This window comes from Chroicocephalus ridibundus, chromosome 5, assembly GCF_963924245.1.
Source record: "Chroicocephalus ridibundus chromosome 5, bChrRid1.1, whole genome shotgun sequence".
In the NCBI taxonomy this organism is placed as follows: Eukaryota; Metazoa; Chordata; class Aves; order Charadriiformes; family Laridae; genus Chroicocephalus; species Chroicocephalus ridibundus.
This window is the reverse complement of record NC_086288.1, coordinates 26,543,435-26,562,161: the sequence shown is the minus strand read 5'-3', so window position 1 is coordinate 26,562,161 and position 18,727 is coordinate 26,543,435. Positions and strand designations below refer to the sequence as shown.

At 42.6% G+C, this 18,727-nt stretch overlaps 1 protein-coding gene across 1 annotated transcript; it reads left to right on the top strand.

Moving 5' to 3' along the window:
- Positions 1-1,034: 1,034 nt before the first annotated feature.
- Positions 1,035-17,907, top strand: LOC134516391 (cytochrome P450 2U1). Its single transcript, XM_063336524.1, has 5 exons — positions 1,035-1,569; positions 7,893-8,525; positions 12,901-13,062; positions 14,048-14,215; positions 14,640-17,907. Exons 1-5 carry the CDS (start codon positions 1,128-1,130, stop codon positions 14,816-14,818), a joined length of 1,584 nt encoding a protein of 527 aa, XP_063192594.1. The 5' UTR covers positions 1,035-1,127; the 3' UTR covers positions 14,819-17,907.
- Positions 17,908-18,727: the final 820 nt, after the last annotated feature.

The window sequence follows — 18,727 nt, the reverse complement described above, 5'->3', positions numbered from 1 at the left end:
ACCCTTTTTAATGGGTAAGCACCATTTGTTCTGTGCATTTTAGTTTTTTGGAGGGTCAATCTAAAGGTGGTGTACTTGTGTTTTGCCCACAGGACTTTCCTCTCTTAGTGAGGACATATCAAGCGCGCTTACTAAAACAGCTGATGCTGCAGCAAAGGGTTTGGGAGACCATGCAGTGGCATTTTTCAACATCTAATTACCTTTCTAGGGATTAAATTAAATCAGCTAGACAAAGTGCACTAAGGTGTATTTCACAGGGACAGGGAACTTACCCTTAAAACCAGCTTGTTTTTTGGTGTGGTGTTAATTGTTTAGTTTTTTTTTTTTTTTTGGTGTGGGGTTTATTTTATTTTTTAAAGGGGAAGGATAAGAACTAAAACCATCATTCCCCTAAAATGTAGGTCCAGCTCTGAGAGGCCCCTCCGAGCTGTTCTGCACTTGCCAAGCAGCTATTTAACCTTTGTTCCAGCTTAGTCCTTGGTGATGGAAACAAACTGCTGGTGTGTTACCTGCAAGTGCCAGCTTCTGCATTGGGGAAGGGGAAGAAGGATCCATCACTTATTTCCTTTCCTTGTGAGCCCCCATAAATTTTTGCATAAAGGGCATTAAAAAGTTAAGTCCTAGGAGGTTATGAGGAGTACTCCCTCTTCTTTTTTTTTTTTTTTATACGACTAGATGGACATATATGTGCTTATGTTTGATGAAACCTTTTAAACTTGAACTAAGCCAAAGTGCAGAGTCAGCTTTTGATACCCCCACCTAGAAAAATAAAAATAATAAAAAACCCCCCCCCCAACACCAAAACAACCCCACAAACTAAAAAAAAACCCCAAACGAGCCCCCAAACCCAACCCCTGCAAGAAGTAATTTCGCATTCTACCGTGTTTTGCGAACCTCCCGTCCCCCGCACATCAATGTCTGTCTTTCCCATTCCCCGCAGGCTCCGGGCCGCTTCTCCCCGCCGTGAGCGGAGCCCGGCCCCGGGGCGGACCCGCCGCCCGCCCACAGCCCCGCCGCCGGCGGGGTCAGGGCTCGGGCAGGCCTCGCCTCCCGCCCGCCCCCGCCATCTTAAGCCGCTACGCGCCGGGCGGGGGGCGAGGGTGGGGGCCGCCGCGCCACCTGAGGGGATGGCGGCGGCCGACACGGGCGGGTGGACGTGGCTGCTGCGGGCACCCACCGCCACCGAGCTGCTGCTGGCGGCCCTGTGCTGGCTGGGCTGCTACTGGCTGCTGCGGGGGCGGCGGCGGGCGCTGCCGGGGCTGCCGCCGGGCCCGGCGCCCTGGCCGCTGGTGGGCAACTTCGCTTTCGCCCTGCTGCCGCCGCCGCTGCTGAGGCGGTGGGCGGTGCAGGTGCGGGGCGGCGGCCGGGGCTCCCCCGCCTTCTCCCCTCACGTCTTCCTCACCGGCCTCACCAAGATGTACGGCAGCGTCTTCCGCCTCTTCGTGGGCAGCCGCCCCTTCATCGTCCTCAACACCTTCGGGGCGGTGCGGGAGGCGCTGGTGCAGAAGGCGGAGGTGTTCAGCGACCGGCCCTCCGTCCCCATCGTCCTCATGATCACCCGCAAGAAGGGTAAGGGGGGGCTCCCCACGGGCCCGGGCCCGCCCCGGCTGCCGGGGGGCTGGCGGGCTGCTGGGCCTGCCTGGGCTGCCGGGGCGGGCGGCGCTCGGCGAGGATGTCGAGCGGGAGCTACTGGGGGGTTGGTGGCCGCCGCGCCGAAATGGATGAGTTCAGTGCCGTGGATGGCGGGCTGGGCCGTCGGCTTGTTTCTCCGCTAGCGGTGCGTGTCCCTTGCCCTGCTGGTGGCAGAAAAGGGTGACTCGCAGCATCCCCGCCGCGTGTGCCACGGGCCACATCGCCGGCGCCGAGATGCCGCGTCCCTTTCCCTCCGCTTGCGGTAAAGCGAATGGCGTTTGTGCAGGGATTTTTAGCAACAGCCGGTCTGTCACCGAGGGGCTTTCTGATTTTAGCTGTATCAGAAGAAATTTCGAGTGCTTCGGCAGCGGTACGAAGTACCTGTGCGCTGCCCCGTGCCTTATTCTGCTTGTCAGAACTTACTGAGCACATCTGTTTGTTTTGCTTTTTTTTAGTTTGGTTTGGTTTTTTTTTGTTTGTTTGTTTTTAATAGGTCAGAGGAGAGTTTACTAGCTTTCAACAAAAACCAAAAGGGCTTTGGGAGTTCAGACGCGTGATGGCTGTACCACAGTTAGAATTTCTTCACGTTTAGTCTTTAGGTCTGTTACAGATCTCGGTGTTTGTGGAAAACTACTTTTCCTCTTTCAGTTTAGGAGGGCTGGCCCGGGAGGCTTGTTAATGTGCTAACGGTGTGCACATGCTAACGGTCTTGTGAAACTTGTTTGTCTTTTTTTTTCTTTCCCTCCCCGGAGGCCAGAGAAATCTATTGGTTAAGTGCCTGAAACTGTTTATCTTCAATTTCTTACTGTACCAGAATTACCCCAGCAAAGATAAGAGGAAAGCGAGGGACCTAGATCGTGTTTAATAAAAAGCAATCAGGTGCCATTGCTGTAATTGGTTTAAAGGATAAAAGAAATAAAAGGTTAATGACACTGGTTTAATGATATTGGTCTGAGACAGATCTCACTGTCATGTAGTTGTTGTTATAGTGCATGAATGTTTTTAGGTACAGTACATTTAGCAAGGACTGGGGGAGGAAAGGGGAAGAGCACTTAGACATTAGATCAATTTTAGCGGTGCTATAAAACTGCATGTTCAGGCTCACAGTGGATTTATTTTTCCTTGATTGCTGTGAATTTTGTATGTTCTCTGTTAGACTTTTTTGGACACGGTGACACAAGAGCAGCCAGGACAGCTAGCAGCTTCCACGGCTGGATGCTCCAGGGGAGTCATAGAATCATAGAATCACCTAGGTTGGAAGGGACCTTTCAGATCATCTAGTCCAGCCATCATCAACGTAACTCTGACAAAAAACATCACTAAACCATATCTCTAAGCACTATGTGTACCCATCTTTTAAATCCCTCCAGGGATGGTGCCGCAACCACTTCCCTGGGCAGCCTGTTCCAATGCTTGATAACCCTTTCAGTGTAAAAATTTTTCCTAATATCCAGTCTAAACCTCCCCGGGCACAACTTGAGGCTGTTTCCTCTTGTCCTATCACTTGTTACTTGGGAGAAGAGACCGACCCCCACCACTCTACAGCCTCCTTTCAGGTAGTTGTAGAGAGCAATAAGCTCTCCCCTCAGCCTCCTTTTCTCCAGCATAAACAACCCCAGCTCCCTCAGCCTTGTTCTCCAGACCCCTCACCAGCTTCGTTGCCCTTCTCTGGACACCCTCCAGCACCTCAATGTCTTTTTTATGGTGAGGGACCCAAAACCAAACACAGTACTCGAGGTGGGGCCTCACCAGTGCTGAGTACAGAGGGTAATCACTTCCCTAGTCCTACTCACCTCACTGTTCCTGATACAGGCCAGGATGCTGTTGGCCTTCTTGGCCACCTGGGCACACTGCTGGCTCATACTCAGCCTGCAGTCGAACAACACCCCGAGGTCCTTTCCCGGCAGGCAGCTCTCCAGCCACTCTTCCCCAGTCCCATAGCGCTGCATGGGGTTGTTGTGACCCAAGTGCAGGACACAGCACTTGGCCTTGTTGAATCTCATACTATTGGCCTCGGCCCATCAATACAGCCTGTCCAGATCCCTCTGCAACGCCTTTCTGTCCTCAAACAGGTTGACAGTACCACCCAACTTGGTGTCATCTGCAAACTTGCTGAGGGCGCACTCAATCCCCTCATCCAGATCATTGATAAAGATATTAAAGAGAACTGGCCCCAATACCAAACCTTGGGGAACACCACTCGTGACACTTTTGACTTTTCAAGTTAAAAGTGTCAGGAGCCTGTTGTCCGGAGTGTGCTGCGGCCAAGTGCGGGGACTGTGCCTGACTGTTCTGCACTGCGGCAGGGACATTATGTTGCTTTACATTTAGTTTTATCTGGAAGGTCACCAGAGCTGTGCCCAGGCTGGGGGGACTGTTACATGAGGGCTGCCCAGTTGACTGTGGAATGTACCGAGCTTCCGTTTGCTGGCGCAACAAGTTGAATTGCCGCAGATGTGAGGGTATTGTAGAATGCACCACAGGGGTAGCGTGTTCTGAAAAGGGAAACAGGGAAAAGGGAAGAGTAAGTGAATGCAGGCAGCAGGGCCTGCTTGGCCCCTGTGTGAGGAGGGTCTCCAAAAGCCACTGGAAGTCACCGCTGCTCTCAGTGGGCTGACCTGGGTGTAGCAGTGGCATGTAGGAGATGACCGAACCTCTGCATGCTGCCTTTGTGCTACTGGGAAGGCAGTTGCTGCAGAACCTGTGGGGTAAGATATGAGAAATACGTGTTTTCTGAAAGCTTTGTGTTTTGGTTTTGGTGTTTGGGGTTTTTTTTATGGTGTAGGTACAGTGTAAATTTCTAACCTCAGTTTTCAGATATTCCCCATCCCTGGAAGTGTTCAAGGCCAGGCTGGATGGAGCTTTGAGCAGCCTGGTCTAGTGGGAGGTGTCCCTGCCCATGGCAGGGGGGGTTGGAACTAGATGATCTTTAAGGTCCCTTCCAACTCTAACTGTTCTATGAGTCTATGAAAGCTCTGGGCTAACGTGTTTCTTTTTGTGTGGTTCATGGAGGAGGTGGATGGGTTACAATACTCAAACTGGTAGCCTCTTACGTTTGGTCTGTGAGCCTCCCGTGCTTAGTTTCAGGAGTTCGTGGGTGAGACGTTGCCAAGGATCAGGGCAGTGACAGTTGTGTTTGTAGGAAACTAGGAAAGGAATTGATAGAAGCGGGATGATTATGTAACCTCCGATCTACCACTCATGACTTGGGTACTACAACGCCGGGACGCATTGAGTCAGTAAGCATCCATTTCAGATTCATAGAATTTTGTTCTGTAAACAAACTACCTGGTGTAAACTTGTGGGGCTATTTTCTTTTAAGCTACGTTTTCTGTCATAGTTTTGTCTTTACTCTAAGCTGACCTGCAGGGTATGCTATGGAGAAAAGAGGGTCTTATCTCAACTGTGTGTGGCTCTATTGCCTGTAAGACGCAAATTAAATATTGTGCCCAGGGGAGAGCAAGTACAAGTATCAGAAATGGCAAATTCTGCATTTCAACAACATGAAGGGAGGCCTTCTTGGCTGGGTGGGAAGTGCGGTGAGAAGGGAGAAGGCAGAGGTCAGTTCTTACCTGCAGGCTTCTACACATACACCTGTGGAAGGAGAAATACTACATTGGGGAGAAAGAGTAGGTTTTGGCATTTTTGGTTTAGTAAAGCATTTTTGTATTCTATAGCTATGAGAGGTAGCGAAGACTCAGTCCATAGAGCGTGTGGAGTCTGAGTGGTCATCTGCCGTTATAATCCTGCCCTGTGCACATCCAGATGTGGACAATAGACAATACAGACATCAAATGTCATTAAATGTTGTGAATTCTGCATTTGTCAGTGTTCCCAGTATTGCAGCAACACTAAAGCTACCAATGAGAAACTGGCGGGGTGGGAGTTAGCCTTTGCCAGAACTTGCTTCTCATAAGGATTTGAATTTTTCAAGTAAAAACTTTTTGGTTTTTTGTGTGTGTGTTGTTTTGTTGGTTGTATTGAAAGATTTTCATTATCAGTTCATAGAAATTAGCCCTCTGTTATGAGCATGAAGTCCTGATTATTCTGAGTTCTTGTTGCTTTGGAATTTTTTATTGTATTTTCTTCAGGGGTTTTGTTTTATTTTGTTTTGGGGGTTTTTGTTTGTTTTGTTTGTTGTTGTTTTGAGTTTTTTTAGGAATACAGTTGTCTGTGCTGGATATGTTGACTTTTCATGTTACACAGAGATTAAGTACGATTCCATTATTACTGCCTGACAGTGATCCAGTTCGCAGTTTTCTTTCTTCTCTTATCTCTGTTATTCTAACTTTATGCTCTTCTTCCTCCTTACCCTGTCTACTATGTTATTCTTTCCCAATTTGCAAATCAATTATTAGTATTCTGCAGTAGTTTGGGGTTTCGGGACTCCAGAGGAGATAATGCCATGCAGCCATGCCCTGTGCAGGACTGCTGGAGGGACTCTCTGAGTGCAGGGACATTTGTCAGTGGTGTTAGCCTTCCTGTGTGGTCGGGAGTGTCTTTTTTACATTCAAGACAGTAGGTCTGTTTTTTTTTTTTTATGAAGATGTTTGGATCCTAAAACTAATTTTCTTAATGACAGAAAGGGGAAGAGACTGTGCATCTATAGTTTGTTTTGGAGATACTTGTTGTGGGATAGAAATAGTGATAACATTGTTTTGTTCCAAGAAATCCACATTTCTTCTCCAGTCACAAACCCTGAAACCCCAAGTAGCTTCTTGGCCAAATTCAGACCCAAATAAGCCCCTTTTTTTACCTACCCTACTTGAGGACACCAGCGCTACCAGGAAACATCACTTGAGAAAGGGAATCTGAAAAGTTTTTTGTTCTCTTTTTGAAGTGCCAGGGAGCAGATATTTGAATAGATTCCTAACAAGTGTCTTCATGCAGAGAAGATGAAGTTCAGCTGATTCTCAGCTTGTTCTGACTCTTCATAATGTTATGCTTATTTTGGTTAGGGCTTTTGAATCTAGGTCATGCGTTTGTATTCTTTGGTCTGTCATCCCTTCTATGAGTAGATAATGTAATCAGAAAATCTGGCTAGAAAGTTTACCAGCTTTATGTTGCACCAAACTATTTATACCTTTGGGATTGTAGACCCTTCTGCTTACAGTTATCTCATTTACATGTCTGCAGATTTCTGTTTCTAGCTGTTATGGATCTCTTACTTGTTTATTCTCCTTTTTGCATTAGGGGCTATGAACGTTAAGTTGAAATAGAAATGTAGGTAGTGTTAAGTATTGAAACACGGTGTACCTTTCTGTTGCTAATTTCTTATGACTGTTTCTCTTTCTTTTAAATTTGACATAAAGATTTGCAGTTGACGGAAGAGTGGATGTTGCTTTTATAAAGTGACTTTTTTTTTTCCCAGAAAAAAAAACACCTGGTGTCACTTTACTAGAAGAACAACAGCAGAAGTAGCCTGTGTTTTGATAACTTTAAACTTTCTCAGGTTAACCACGGAGTACATTAGAAATAGCAGGTTGTGTATTTTGTTACGCTGAGATATCTTGGGATATCTTTTGAGCGGTCTGTTAATTCAACAAAAGAGATGTTTCTGTTTGCAAGTGAGTAATACTTATACTCGAAGCTAAGGGATTTCATTTAAGTGGTGTTTCATAATGACACAATCATGCAGAACACCTACGTGCCTAGAGGCATCAAAACTGTTGAGATGCAAATCAAGCAGATTTTTGCCAAGTGTCTCTGAACCTGTCTTCACCTTCCCAGTTTGTTTGCAGCATGCATATCCTGCATTTTGATTATAAGTTAAAGAAAAACCTTGCTTGTGATAGAAATATGTACACATGCAAACAGTATTGAGAAGTTTGTGTAATGTGAAGGGGAAAAGAAACGCAAACTGGTTTGTGTTGCAGTATCGTCTGTTCTGCCTCCCTGAAGGAATTCGAGTCTCGGGACATTAAGGAGAAAAGGCTATAGTAAACATATGTCCCAGAGTAACAGTTCCTACAAAATTGTTATTATTTGTACTAAGGCATCTACAGTACCTTTTCTCTATCCATTAGTGTCTTGCAAAGACTAATACTGATGTAACTGTTATATTAATTTCACTGGTTGGGAAAAGGAGGGACAGGATTTCCCTAAGCTGTTACAAAGAAGCTTGTGTTCTTTAGCTCCTAGTGCTTGGGATAGATTTGCTGTGTATTGTTTCCTTCTCTTCTGGCTCTTGTGTTGCAGGCCTCTCTATTTCTTCTCGAAAATAGAGCATTTTGGTTTCAGACTCTCCCTTTCTCTTCCAGGTGTTATTTTTGCACCTTATGGCCCTGTCTGGAAGCAACAGAGGAAATTCTCTCTCTCAACACTGCGTCATTTTGGAGTAGGAAGACACAGCTTAGAGCCTAAAATCATTGAGGAACTGAAGTTTATAAAGGAGGAAATGTTGAAGCATGGAAAGGATTCATTTAATCCCTTTCCAATCATTCGCAATGCAGTGTCCAATGTTATCTGTTCCATGGCCTTTGGCAAGCGTTTTAACTACGAAGATGTTGAGTTCAAGACGATGCTGAAGAACATGGCCCGTGCACTAGAGCTAAGTGTGAACAGCTATATGATCCTGGTCAATATCTGCCCTTGGCTGTACTACCTTCCCTTTGGGCCTTTCCGGGAACTTAGGAAAACAGAATTAGATATTACTGCTTTTCTAAAGAAAATAATTGCACAGCACAGGGACACACTGGATACAGCAAATCCCAGGGACTTCATTGATATGTACTTCATCCATGCGGAAGAAGAAAAGAACAACAAGGAGAGCAGTTTTAATGAAGACTACCTATTTTTTATCATTGGTGACCTCTTCATCGCAGGCACAGACACTACTTCCAACACATTACTGTGGTGCTTGCTCTACATGTCTCTTTACCCAGAAGTACAAGGTAAGGCTATTTTTATTCTAGGTGTTTTATTCCAAACTGTAAAGCTCTAGATGAACGTTCAGAAACAGAAGGAAACAGCAGCAGTAGAGAAGTCATTTGGAGTGCAAATAGTACATGTGTACATGTAATTTGAAAAGTTAATATGTAATCAGACATCTATCCTGCTCTGCTATGATGATCTCTAGGTTAGTGCTATATAGTAACTATCTAAATTGCCTTTTAGTCTACACATTTCTTCTGTTTTGGGACAACTTTATTTTTCCCAAGCAATTCCAGGGAACTTCAGCGTGTTTCAAAAGCTTTGGCAATTGTGGTATTCCAGGCTTATAGTAGTAATAGAAGATATGTGAGTTACCTCATATCTCAGTTTTAAGGTCTGCTTTTATGCCTCCCTAGTGGAGGGATGTGGGAAAGTGAAGCACTACCCACGGTAGAGGAAGATCAAATTAGAGACAGTTTAAGCAAATTGGACTTACACAAGTCCATGACACCAGCTGCTCGATGTCATTGCAAGGCCTTTCCCCATCAGTCTTGAAGGTCATGGCAGTTGGGTAGGTTGCTGGTGATGGTGGGGGGAGGAAAAACACGTGAAGCACGTGGCCCCTGAGGAGAGGCAGAAGTTCAGTGTTAGGGAAAGATGACTGCGGGGAGACCTTATGCTGTCTACAACTACCTGATGAGAAGATGCTAAGGAGATGGAGGCCATCTCCTCTGAGGTGTGCAGTGGAGGGAAGAGAAGCAGCAGTCTACAACAAGAAAATTCTGATCAGATACTAGGAAAAAAAATTCCCTGTGAAGATAGCAAGGGTTGCAACAGATTGACCCGAGAGTTAGCAGAATCTTTGATTGTGGGTGTATTCAAAACTCAGTGGGGTATGACCCTGAGTAGTCTGATCTACCCTCAGAATTGGATCTAACTTGGAAGATAACTTTGCTTTGAGTAAGGGTTTAGATCAGATGAACTCCGGAGGTTCCTTGCAATCCAAATTATTCAATGGTGCTGTGGTCCGATTACTGTTTGTGACAGAGTTCTAGACTTGTAGGTTTTTGTGGATATAAAAAATAACAGTGGTGCTGGGGAAGATACAATATTAAAATAGTACTTGCTAGAGTTGCACTTCAGGACTTCTTAGGATAAGTTTCCATCACCGAAGACTTAAAATTAATTTTGGTTAAATATTTCTCTATGCTGAGTCTTGTTAGAGTACATGTGGTTGTCTTGTTACAACGTTTCCCCAAGAGACCGCTGCTTTGCACAGACTTCTTGCTAAAGGTCTCTAAGAACAATATAAACCTGGAATACTTTTATCAAGTATTTGAGATTTTGAAGTTTTCATGTGCTGCAGCTATTTTGCAAATAAGCAAATAGGTACTTGTTTACAGCACCTGTCTGACTGGAGTAATCTCTTTAAATAGGTCAAGATCGTAGTTTATTGCAAAAAACCAAACAAATTGTTGGGCAAAGCTTTCAAAATAGGGCATCAGTTCAGTATATGGGAGAGAGAGTCCACTAGGGACAAATGTAAAATAAAATTTTATTGCATAGGTTGCATGTGGTTGCAAAGCCAGCATTTTCATTAGTACTATTTAGCAAATTTAGATGGTTGAATTTAAGAAGAACAAAGCAATTGATTTATTAATTTATCATCAGCTTCTCCTAATGTCCTCCATAGCAACTGATTTCCACTGGAAAGATTGTCAAGTATATGTGGACTGGAAACCTTGACAGGATGGACAGAGTCTACTTTGGTAATTCTACCTCAGTTTATAGTAGTGAAACATTTCCCCAAGAGACCGCTGCTTTGCACAGACTTCTTGCTAAGGTCTCTAAGAACAACATAAACCTGGAATACTTTTATCAAGTATTTGAGATTTTGAAGTTTTCATGTGCTGCAGCTATTTTGCAAATAAGCAAATAGGTACTTGTTTACAGCACCTGTCTGACTGGAGTAATCTCTTTAAATAGGTCAAGATCGTAGTTTATTGCAAAAAAACAAACAAATTGTTGGGCAAAGCTTTCAAAATAGGACATCAGTTCAGTATATGGGAGAGAGAGTCCACTGGAGACAAATGTAAAATAAAATTTTATTGCATAGGCTTATTCTTTTATTTTTAGTGGTCATGTGTTATCACTGCTTGACTTGATATGCAGTTACATGAATTAGATATGTTCTAAATTACACAAATGAGATTTAGAAGAGTTTTGTGTTTGGTTTTTTTTTTTTTTTTAAAACCCTTTTCCTACTGCCTGGTACCGTACATGCATGTGCTAGTCAGTTTTCTCTCTTCTGCTGATCTCTAACAGTTGTGTTGCCTATCTTTGATTTCCCCTTTCCTTATATTGTGGCTGTTGTCAAACAACATAAATAAGATCAGTAGTTCAGAGTGTGTCACTTAGCAGTGCAATGTGATTCTCTCACTTCTAGCACCCCATTCCTTATGTGTCATGATTGCCTGGGAGTCATCTATGGGCCTCTTTTTTTTTTTTTTTTTTTTCTACTGGTAATACATATCTCTTAACGCCTAAAGGAAGTACCTGAATTGCGTAACTTTCAGCAGTAGCAAATGTTGCCGATATGGAAGGGCAAATGAAGGGCTATCAGGGGAAAAAAATCAGAAAGAATGTATTTGTCTGTGGAAGCCAGTTTTGCTTTTTACATGGAAAAAGAGAAAGGTGGGTGTGTGCATGCATACAGGGAGGCAGTGGGGAGTATTTGGTTTGGTCTGTTCCCTAACTTGGTTTTGGTCTTTGTGTTCTGAAGATCTGTGAGATTTTTAGATATTTAAATACATGAAATGTAATGGAGCAGTTCAAATAAGAGTCTGTGTTTTTGCAGTTGGTAATGTGAGCAGCAATTTGGCTGCTTTCTGTATAGTTCCACATACCTTTACAAACTTGGAAGAAATGTTGTTCAGTGTAAAATGCTGGTGTGACGTTTGGCATGAGACAGTCTCTTTTTTTGTTGTTTTTTTAATACTGAAAATTTTACTCGTTTAAATTACTGTGGACGTGCACACCTGAATACAGGGCTATAATGTGCCATTAAAAAAAGTAGCAAAACCCCACAAAGCAGGTGCTTGAGAGCCACACCATTAGCACATCCCTTGCTGTCGAGGTTTTTTTTTACTGTGTGTTCATTTGAGAACTTGTTTTCGTAGCAAACCCAGTAGGTGGCAGCAACTCTTCATGGAATACAGTTTGTACGGTATTTCTGAATGCAGAGAAATTTCTCTGAAAACAGAGAAATTTTTTTTGCACTGAGCTTTTATTTAATGTTGAATCAGTGCTAAGGAGAGAAAAGGGCAGAAACTCAGAGTATCAGCAACCTGATACTGAATTCTGATTCTGCATCTTGGAAAAGGCAAGCAAGACAACCACAAAATATTCATGATGTCAAGGGTAAAAAATGAAAACTGACTTTCATTATTTTTGATTAAAGGGTAGTTTTGAAGTCTTCTCTTTCAAGAGTGTCTTTTATACTGTGTATCTAGATTTCAAGTTACCTGGAAGAAAAGGCGCATCATCCTGTACATGGGTGAAGCAAATCTTGCATCTTGGAAACCTCTAGGAAGAGAATTACTTGTATGCTGAGCCTTTAGTGAGAGGAAAGGGCCAAAAAACTACTTTGACACTTTGTGCCTCACGTGAACGAGAGGGGAGATAAGCTTGTTAACTTTGGTTTTCCTCTGCAGAAGGGCTGTGTCGGGGAAGGAGCGTCTGCTGCTGCCTTTTGGGGGAACTGGGAAATAGCTGAGTTTAGGTTCTGTGAATAGAAAGTAGGAAACAAGAACAAGTTAAATGACTTCAACATTTGCAGTAACAGCACCATAATTCCTGCTCCAGAATGAAGTATCTAAAGCAGCTGCATGAAAAGCTTTCCCATCTCTTTACCACCTTTCCCAGTTCTGAGAACTGGATTTCCCCAGGGACAGAGGTCAGGTCAGGCACACGCTACATGCAGTCTCTTTTTGTTCTTTTTTTTGTAATGCAGGCCAGAAGTTTGATGTTTTCACCATTCAAATTACTGTATAGTTAAACTCTTCAACTAAGATTATGGATACATTTGGTACTGGACCAGAACTTTTCCTGTACTTTTCCAATACCGAAGTGCTAGCAATGTCTGTTGTCTCAGTAGCTTTACTCTTGAGAGTTACCAAGATGGTGCTTGGTTATTTTGTTCTTAACTGAGACCATTCTTGAGGCTTATGGTGGTGTAGTTATTTCAGCTAGGGATCACGTCTTGCAGTCATTTTTGATAAATCTGTGTAAACAATGAAGCATAGGCAAATGAAATTGAGATGATGTCTTCTCACGTATTGTACATCTTTTTTGTTTTTTTTTTTTTTTTTTATTTTTCTGAATCCCGTTGAATAGAGAAGGTTCATGCAGAAATTGAAGCAGTTCTAGGACGTGACAAAGTTCCCTCTCTTACCCACAAGGCTCAAATGCCCTTCACAGAGGCAACCATTATGGAAGTGCAGAGGATGACTGCAGTTGTTCCCCTTTCTATTCCTCGAATGGCCTCAGAAACTGCTGGTAAGCGTTTGTAGAGACTTGTTAATACAGCGTTTCTTTTGTGCATGAAGATCTGATGGGGCATCTAGTGAGAATTTACAAAGACCTCATGTTAGACATGTAACCCAAGCATGGAAAATGGCATTTACAGAGAGTAGATGGGGCTGAGATACTCCTCTATTTAAGCAGCATGCCTGACCTAACATCCAGAAGTTTTCTAACTTAGAGCCCTTTCTTTTCTGGGGGTCAGCTTTTGTTGATCAACGTGCTTAGTGGTAGTTGGCAGCTGAGATTCCACCTTTGCACCTGAAACAGCAGAGTTGTTTTTGGCCATCTGACACACAGGTCTGAAAACATCAATTCGGAGCAATCGGTTTGCTAAAGCTTGAAAGGCTTCTACCATTGAGCTCCACATCTACGGAAAAGAATAATAAATATCTTTTTCCAGATTGTCTTGGTGACTATACATTCTCATAAATATAGCTGAGAACTGGGTAAAGTGAATGGGAGGTAGCAATACTTGACTTTCAAACCCAGTACTGAACTGATACGCTTTTTTAAAATGTTTTGGCTTGCAGGACAGTGATGTGCAACAAGTTGAAATGAGATTAGTCACTTCAAAACCTTTTTGTCATAACAGTTCAAAACCTGTCCCTCTTCCTTACCTCCATGTTCATTGTGTCGGGGCTCTGTGACGGGACAGGAACAGGAGGAAACTGCATCTCAGCGCTTCCGTGCAGCAGGGTGCATTTCTAACGATTGCGGCTGCCTTTTCCCTGCAGGATGCTGTTGGTGTAACTTGATGTCTTTCCAGCTGCTCTGGCCTTGCATGATTCTGACCCAGGCAGGCCAGCAGAGATCACCTTTGCCTTAAGCTGCTGCTACATTTGCAGCCCACAGCTAGGGATCCATATAATTTTTGTGACATCTTCTAGTTGTCTTTTTAATAAGTCTCCTATATTCTAGCAACTTGTCAGATCCTCTGTCTCTGTGCTTTTGTTTAAAGTGCTGCAGGGATATACTATTCCGAAGGGCAGTGTGATCGTGCCCAACTTGTGGTCAGTACACAGAGATCCTAACATTTGGGAGAAACCAGATGAATTTCAACCATCAAGATTTCTGGATGAGAATGGACAGCTAATTAAGAAAGAGGCATTCATTCCTTTTGGAATGGGTAAGATATCCACATACCATCGTAGATGGTTGGGGGTGGTGGTGGTGTCTCAAGCGTAGGGCCTGGGAGGTGTGAGATGTAAAAGTTGTGCATAGGGCCAAGTACAGAAGTTGTTTTATTATTACAGTTGGTGGCTTGCAAAACAGATTGGGTTCCTAAAGTCTCTAGTTGCCAGGCAGAAATGAGGAATTACAAATTGTCCTTTGATAATACTTTTGCTGTGGATGTATGTGCTGTTAATGTGAAGCAGTACAGCTGAGCAAGGCTTAGACTGAAATACAGGAGACCAAAGCTTCAGGGTTCATGCTTAATAGTAGCTTGAGCCTTTCTGTGTTTGGACTATGTAGCATAGGAATTGCATGTGTGTTAACAAATGGATCAACAGTATGAAACCAGTAACACGTCTCTTCTAACTGTTCTTTAGGTAAACGTGTGTGCATGGGAGAGCAGTTGGCAAAAATGGAGCTGTTCTTAATTTTTGCAAGTCTAATGCAAAGTTTTACCTTTTTGTATCCTGAAAATGCTGCAAAGCCATCTATGGATGGAAGGTTTGGTCTAACTTTAGCTCCATGCCCATTCAATATAATAGCTTTGAAGAAATGATACAACATCAAAGAAGATTAAACAAAGAAATACTGCACTTTTAAAACCCAGCTTTATTTTGTTTCCAGCTTATTTTGTTACTTTCTTTACAGAAAAACACCAACCACATAGGCTTTCATAGTCAGTGAGAACGATCCATTTACACTTCTGGAAATAAAAGATTTTTTTGTCAGCTGTTGCATTCCATAAATGAACTGACAGCATAGTTTGCAATTTGATATTAAAACTTGCTGGGCTTGTCCCTTCTGTCTATAAGCTATTACTGTCATTTTGTCAAATATTAATTATGGGAGAACGGTCCAAAACATCTGCTAATGCTTTAGCAAATAGTCATTGTTATTTTGGTAAAAGTAGTACATAAACATTTAGTTTACCAAATGGCTGAAGGACATCGTCTAATATCAAAAGGATTAATGAATGAGAGGCTATTAGCGTTTTCTGTGTAAAGAAACATTATAACTAAGCTTAAATAATAACAAATACTTTAGGGAAATGACTAAATGATGCTTCTTTTAACCTTGGTGGATTCTTTCTTGCAAGTAACTCATAGGTGTAGATTGGATCAAATCAATCTGTATTCCTGGATCCTGTTTATATCAGGGCTCGCTATAAACAATCAGTTACCAACTCTAAACCCCCAGGCTCGGAGGCCAAGTGAATCCTTGAAATTACCCTGTTCTTAACATGAAAGGGGTGTGCAGCGTCTGGATGCAGATGTTTTATCTCAGAGTATAAATGAGAGCAGATTTCCCTAACAAGAAACAGAAGTCTGTTCTCTGTGGTGCCAAGCAGATATTCAAGATGACATCTGTGCTGCCACTTCACATTCGCTGTTTTACCCACGTCAGCAATGACATCTTGTTCTCTGGTTGCAGCCTGGATGAGACCAACAGCCCGCTCATTGGGGAAAACTCTAAATGCATAATCCTGAATTTGGGGCTTGCACTCAGGTTTTTCATATACAGGCACTGTGGACAATACTGCCACAACCTGTTTGGTTTTGGGAACTGGAGTCTTATTTCAAATACGTCACTGCAGATACAGGTCTTATACATTTAGGCATGGAACATGAGGAATCTGACAAACTTGAGGTTTGAGTATAAAGGCTTTCTCTGTTATCTTCTATATGGAGTAAAAAGATCTGTAGTTCATTCAGTATTAAGTGTTTCAGTACCTTCCTCTCTTCACATGCAGAATCTTAGTGCTGTTGAAGCTTAGTGCGCTGTTGAACCAATTGCCAAGGAAAGCTTGTTCTTAGGTGTTTTGGAAGGGGGCACTCAGTCTTGCCTTTTATTTGAAAGATCTCTCAAACATCGAAAGTGATCTTTTGGAGGACATGTAACAATTTCTAAATAATTGTTCTTAGTCATCCTTAAATCTCTTTTATATACTTTTTGATCTAACAGAATTTCGTATCAGATGAAATAATATATACTCTTCTAAGGAATTCCTCCCCCGCCCCTTATTGGAGATCTAGAGAACAGTAGCAGTCCTCCTAATGCCAAGTTTACAAGAGCAGAATGTGAAATTGACTGTAAAGTGGAATTGGGTATTCCACAGCAGAAACTAAACCTAAATTGTAAAAGAAGAGTCAGCTCTTCAGCATAAATTAACCTCTGGTTTTGTCACTTTTTAACTTGAAGTTTTAAAAGCCAGATAGTGCCTAGCGAAGACTGTAAGATACTTGGTTTGGATTAAATTAAGGGTTTCTGTTAGCTGTTTTGAACAACAGAGTGGCTTTATTTCTGAATGATGTATTTGGTTGGTCAGGTACCCTGCTGTTTGTGTGAGAACTTCCTGTTCTTACATGGGCTAACTTTTGACTTTATAGGTTAGCCCCTGCTCATGTTAAATTTTTTCTTTGTATGAAATTTTTGAAAACCGCATAGCACAATAAAAAGTAGAGTTTGGTACCAATGTTAGAAAACTTGCACTAGATGTTGACAGTATTGGAGTAATAAGCTCTTATTTCTTTATGTTTTCCAATGAATAAATAGACTCTGTGTACTTTCGTCTGGAAATTCTTAAAATGATAATGCTTAATTGCAAAGCTAAAATTAAGTGCTGATAATATTTATCTTTCTGTTGAAATGCCTCTTTAAGCACCATAATGATGTTGGTGTGCAACTGATCACTTTTTTATAAAATACCTGTCCTTTTAATCAATGAGGACACATTTGAAAAGCACTTTAGTTGGTTGGGTTTTTTTTTTTTTTACAGATTCCAAAGAAGACACAATTCACACAATTCCAAAGTATGTGGAGTTGTACATATTTGTGCTCGTTTTGCCTGCTGGGTTTAGTTTAAAATGTCATCTTTGAAAACTATCCTTCAAAAATTATCCTTCTACAAATAGTACTTTGAGATGCGGTTTTTGATGATACCTATAATCAAATGTTGCATAGTGTGACAAGCTAAAAACACTGGTGCGAAGGTGGAACCATGTCACTGTCTGCCAGAATGCAAGATGGTGTTGGAAATGACAGTAAAGACCTGCCTTTCATGCCTTCCAGATGCACTGAAATTTTCACAGGATGCCATGAAAGTAGCTAAACAATAGCATAAAAGCAACAAAATGTTTGTGGTTTTAAAAATGTGTTGCCATCTTTGGTAAACTTTAAGTAAAGTGGTAGCAGATTTGGTTTGTATTTGTAAATGTATCCTTCCCCTCCCTTTTTTTAGCAGAGGAAGCATCTCAAATGCCTTATTGAAAAATGTATGTTTTATATAAGTGGATGGCTATTTCTGAATGCTGAAAATTTAATTTCTGAAAATGACTTCAGACTTTGCTTCAGTGTAAGTTTATTTTTAATAAAGTAATTCCCAAATAAGTGTTGTATAGTCACTGCAACGAGTTCCACTTGTTGACTAAGGTTGTGGCGTTCGGTGTTTTACATCTTACAAAGAAAGCTTTTGAGTGAGATGTTACAAAATGTTTTAGATGAGGAGTGAAGGAGGTGGGGGAATAAAGCGATACTGGGAAAATATAATGCCAGGCATGTTACAAGCAAATGATAGAGTCTGTTCATTCTCTCAGCGCAGTTTGAAAAACACTGTTACTCAGAATAAAAGGGGAGAAGAGTAGAGATAAGGAAGATAAACGGGTGAATGAGTTGCCACCAGGAGGAGATGCACAGTCTGAGGAACGAGGTGGGAAAGAAAACCGTGGGCAGAGTCAAGGTGTAGTTTTGTTGAACTCCTGGTGTAGAGGGATGGGAGAGCGGAGGGCAGAGAGGGAAGGGGGTGCCCAGGGAGAGCCTGGGGTGAGGGGCAGGGAGCTGGGGCCTCTGGCCTGGAGGGAGCCCAGGGAGAGGCAGGAGATCCTTGCGGACAGAAGGGGATGGCCGAGCAGGAGACAACTGGAGTGCTTATGGGGAAGGAGTGGGTGTGAGCGCTGGCGTGTACGGAGAGATGGGTGCGCCAGAGCAACAGCTGTATGTGGAAATTCTGTCTTCAACCCTGCAGTTAGGCTGCAGTTAACTTGGCATGGTGCTATATTTTAGTGAATTTCATTAATTACCTGCTCAGTTGTCATTTGTATACACAAGGAACAGTAACTGAGTCTCCATTCAGCTAAAGCTGTCTTCACTCATCTGCTGCTGCCAGATGAAGCTGAGTGAGGAAAGGGGAATTTTTTGCATTGCGCTTTTGGTACAAAGTGCAGAGGTATGAGAATATTCTGCTTCTTTTTTTTGAAGAAAACAAGTTGCTTAATGTTTACCCTGATGCTGACTCAGGTAGAATACACTGCAATTGCCGTGTTGTCAGCTGTTGCTGACTTGAAGTGCCAGTCCATTCTGATGATAAAGGAATTAGATGGAAAATGATAGCGGTCTGTATCTGATATGATTCAGCCATTAGTATTTGTAAAGGAAGGAACTGATTTTTTTATTTGTTTGTTTATGTCCT

What these genes read in the sequence shown, in the direction of transcription:
- LOC134516391 (XM_063336524.1), top strand. Translation starts at nt 1,128, where the DNA reads ATGGCGGCGGCCGACACGGGCGGGTGGACGTGGCTGCTGCGGGCACCC. An exon ending in CATGATCACCCGCAAGAAGG is followed by an intron (nt 1,570 to 7,892) that starts GTAAGGGGGGGC and finishes TTTCTCTTCCAG; the next exon opens with GTGTTATTTTTGCACCTTAT. An exon ending in ATTCATTCCTTTTGGAATGG is followed by an intron (nt 14,216 to 14,639) that starts GTAAGATATCCA and finishes ACTGTTCTTTAG; the next exon opens with GTAAACGTGTGTGCATGGGA.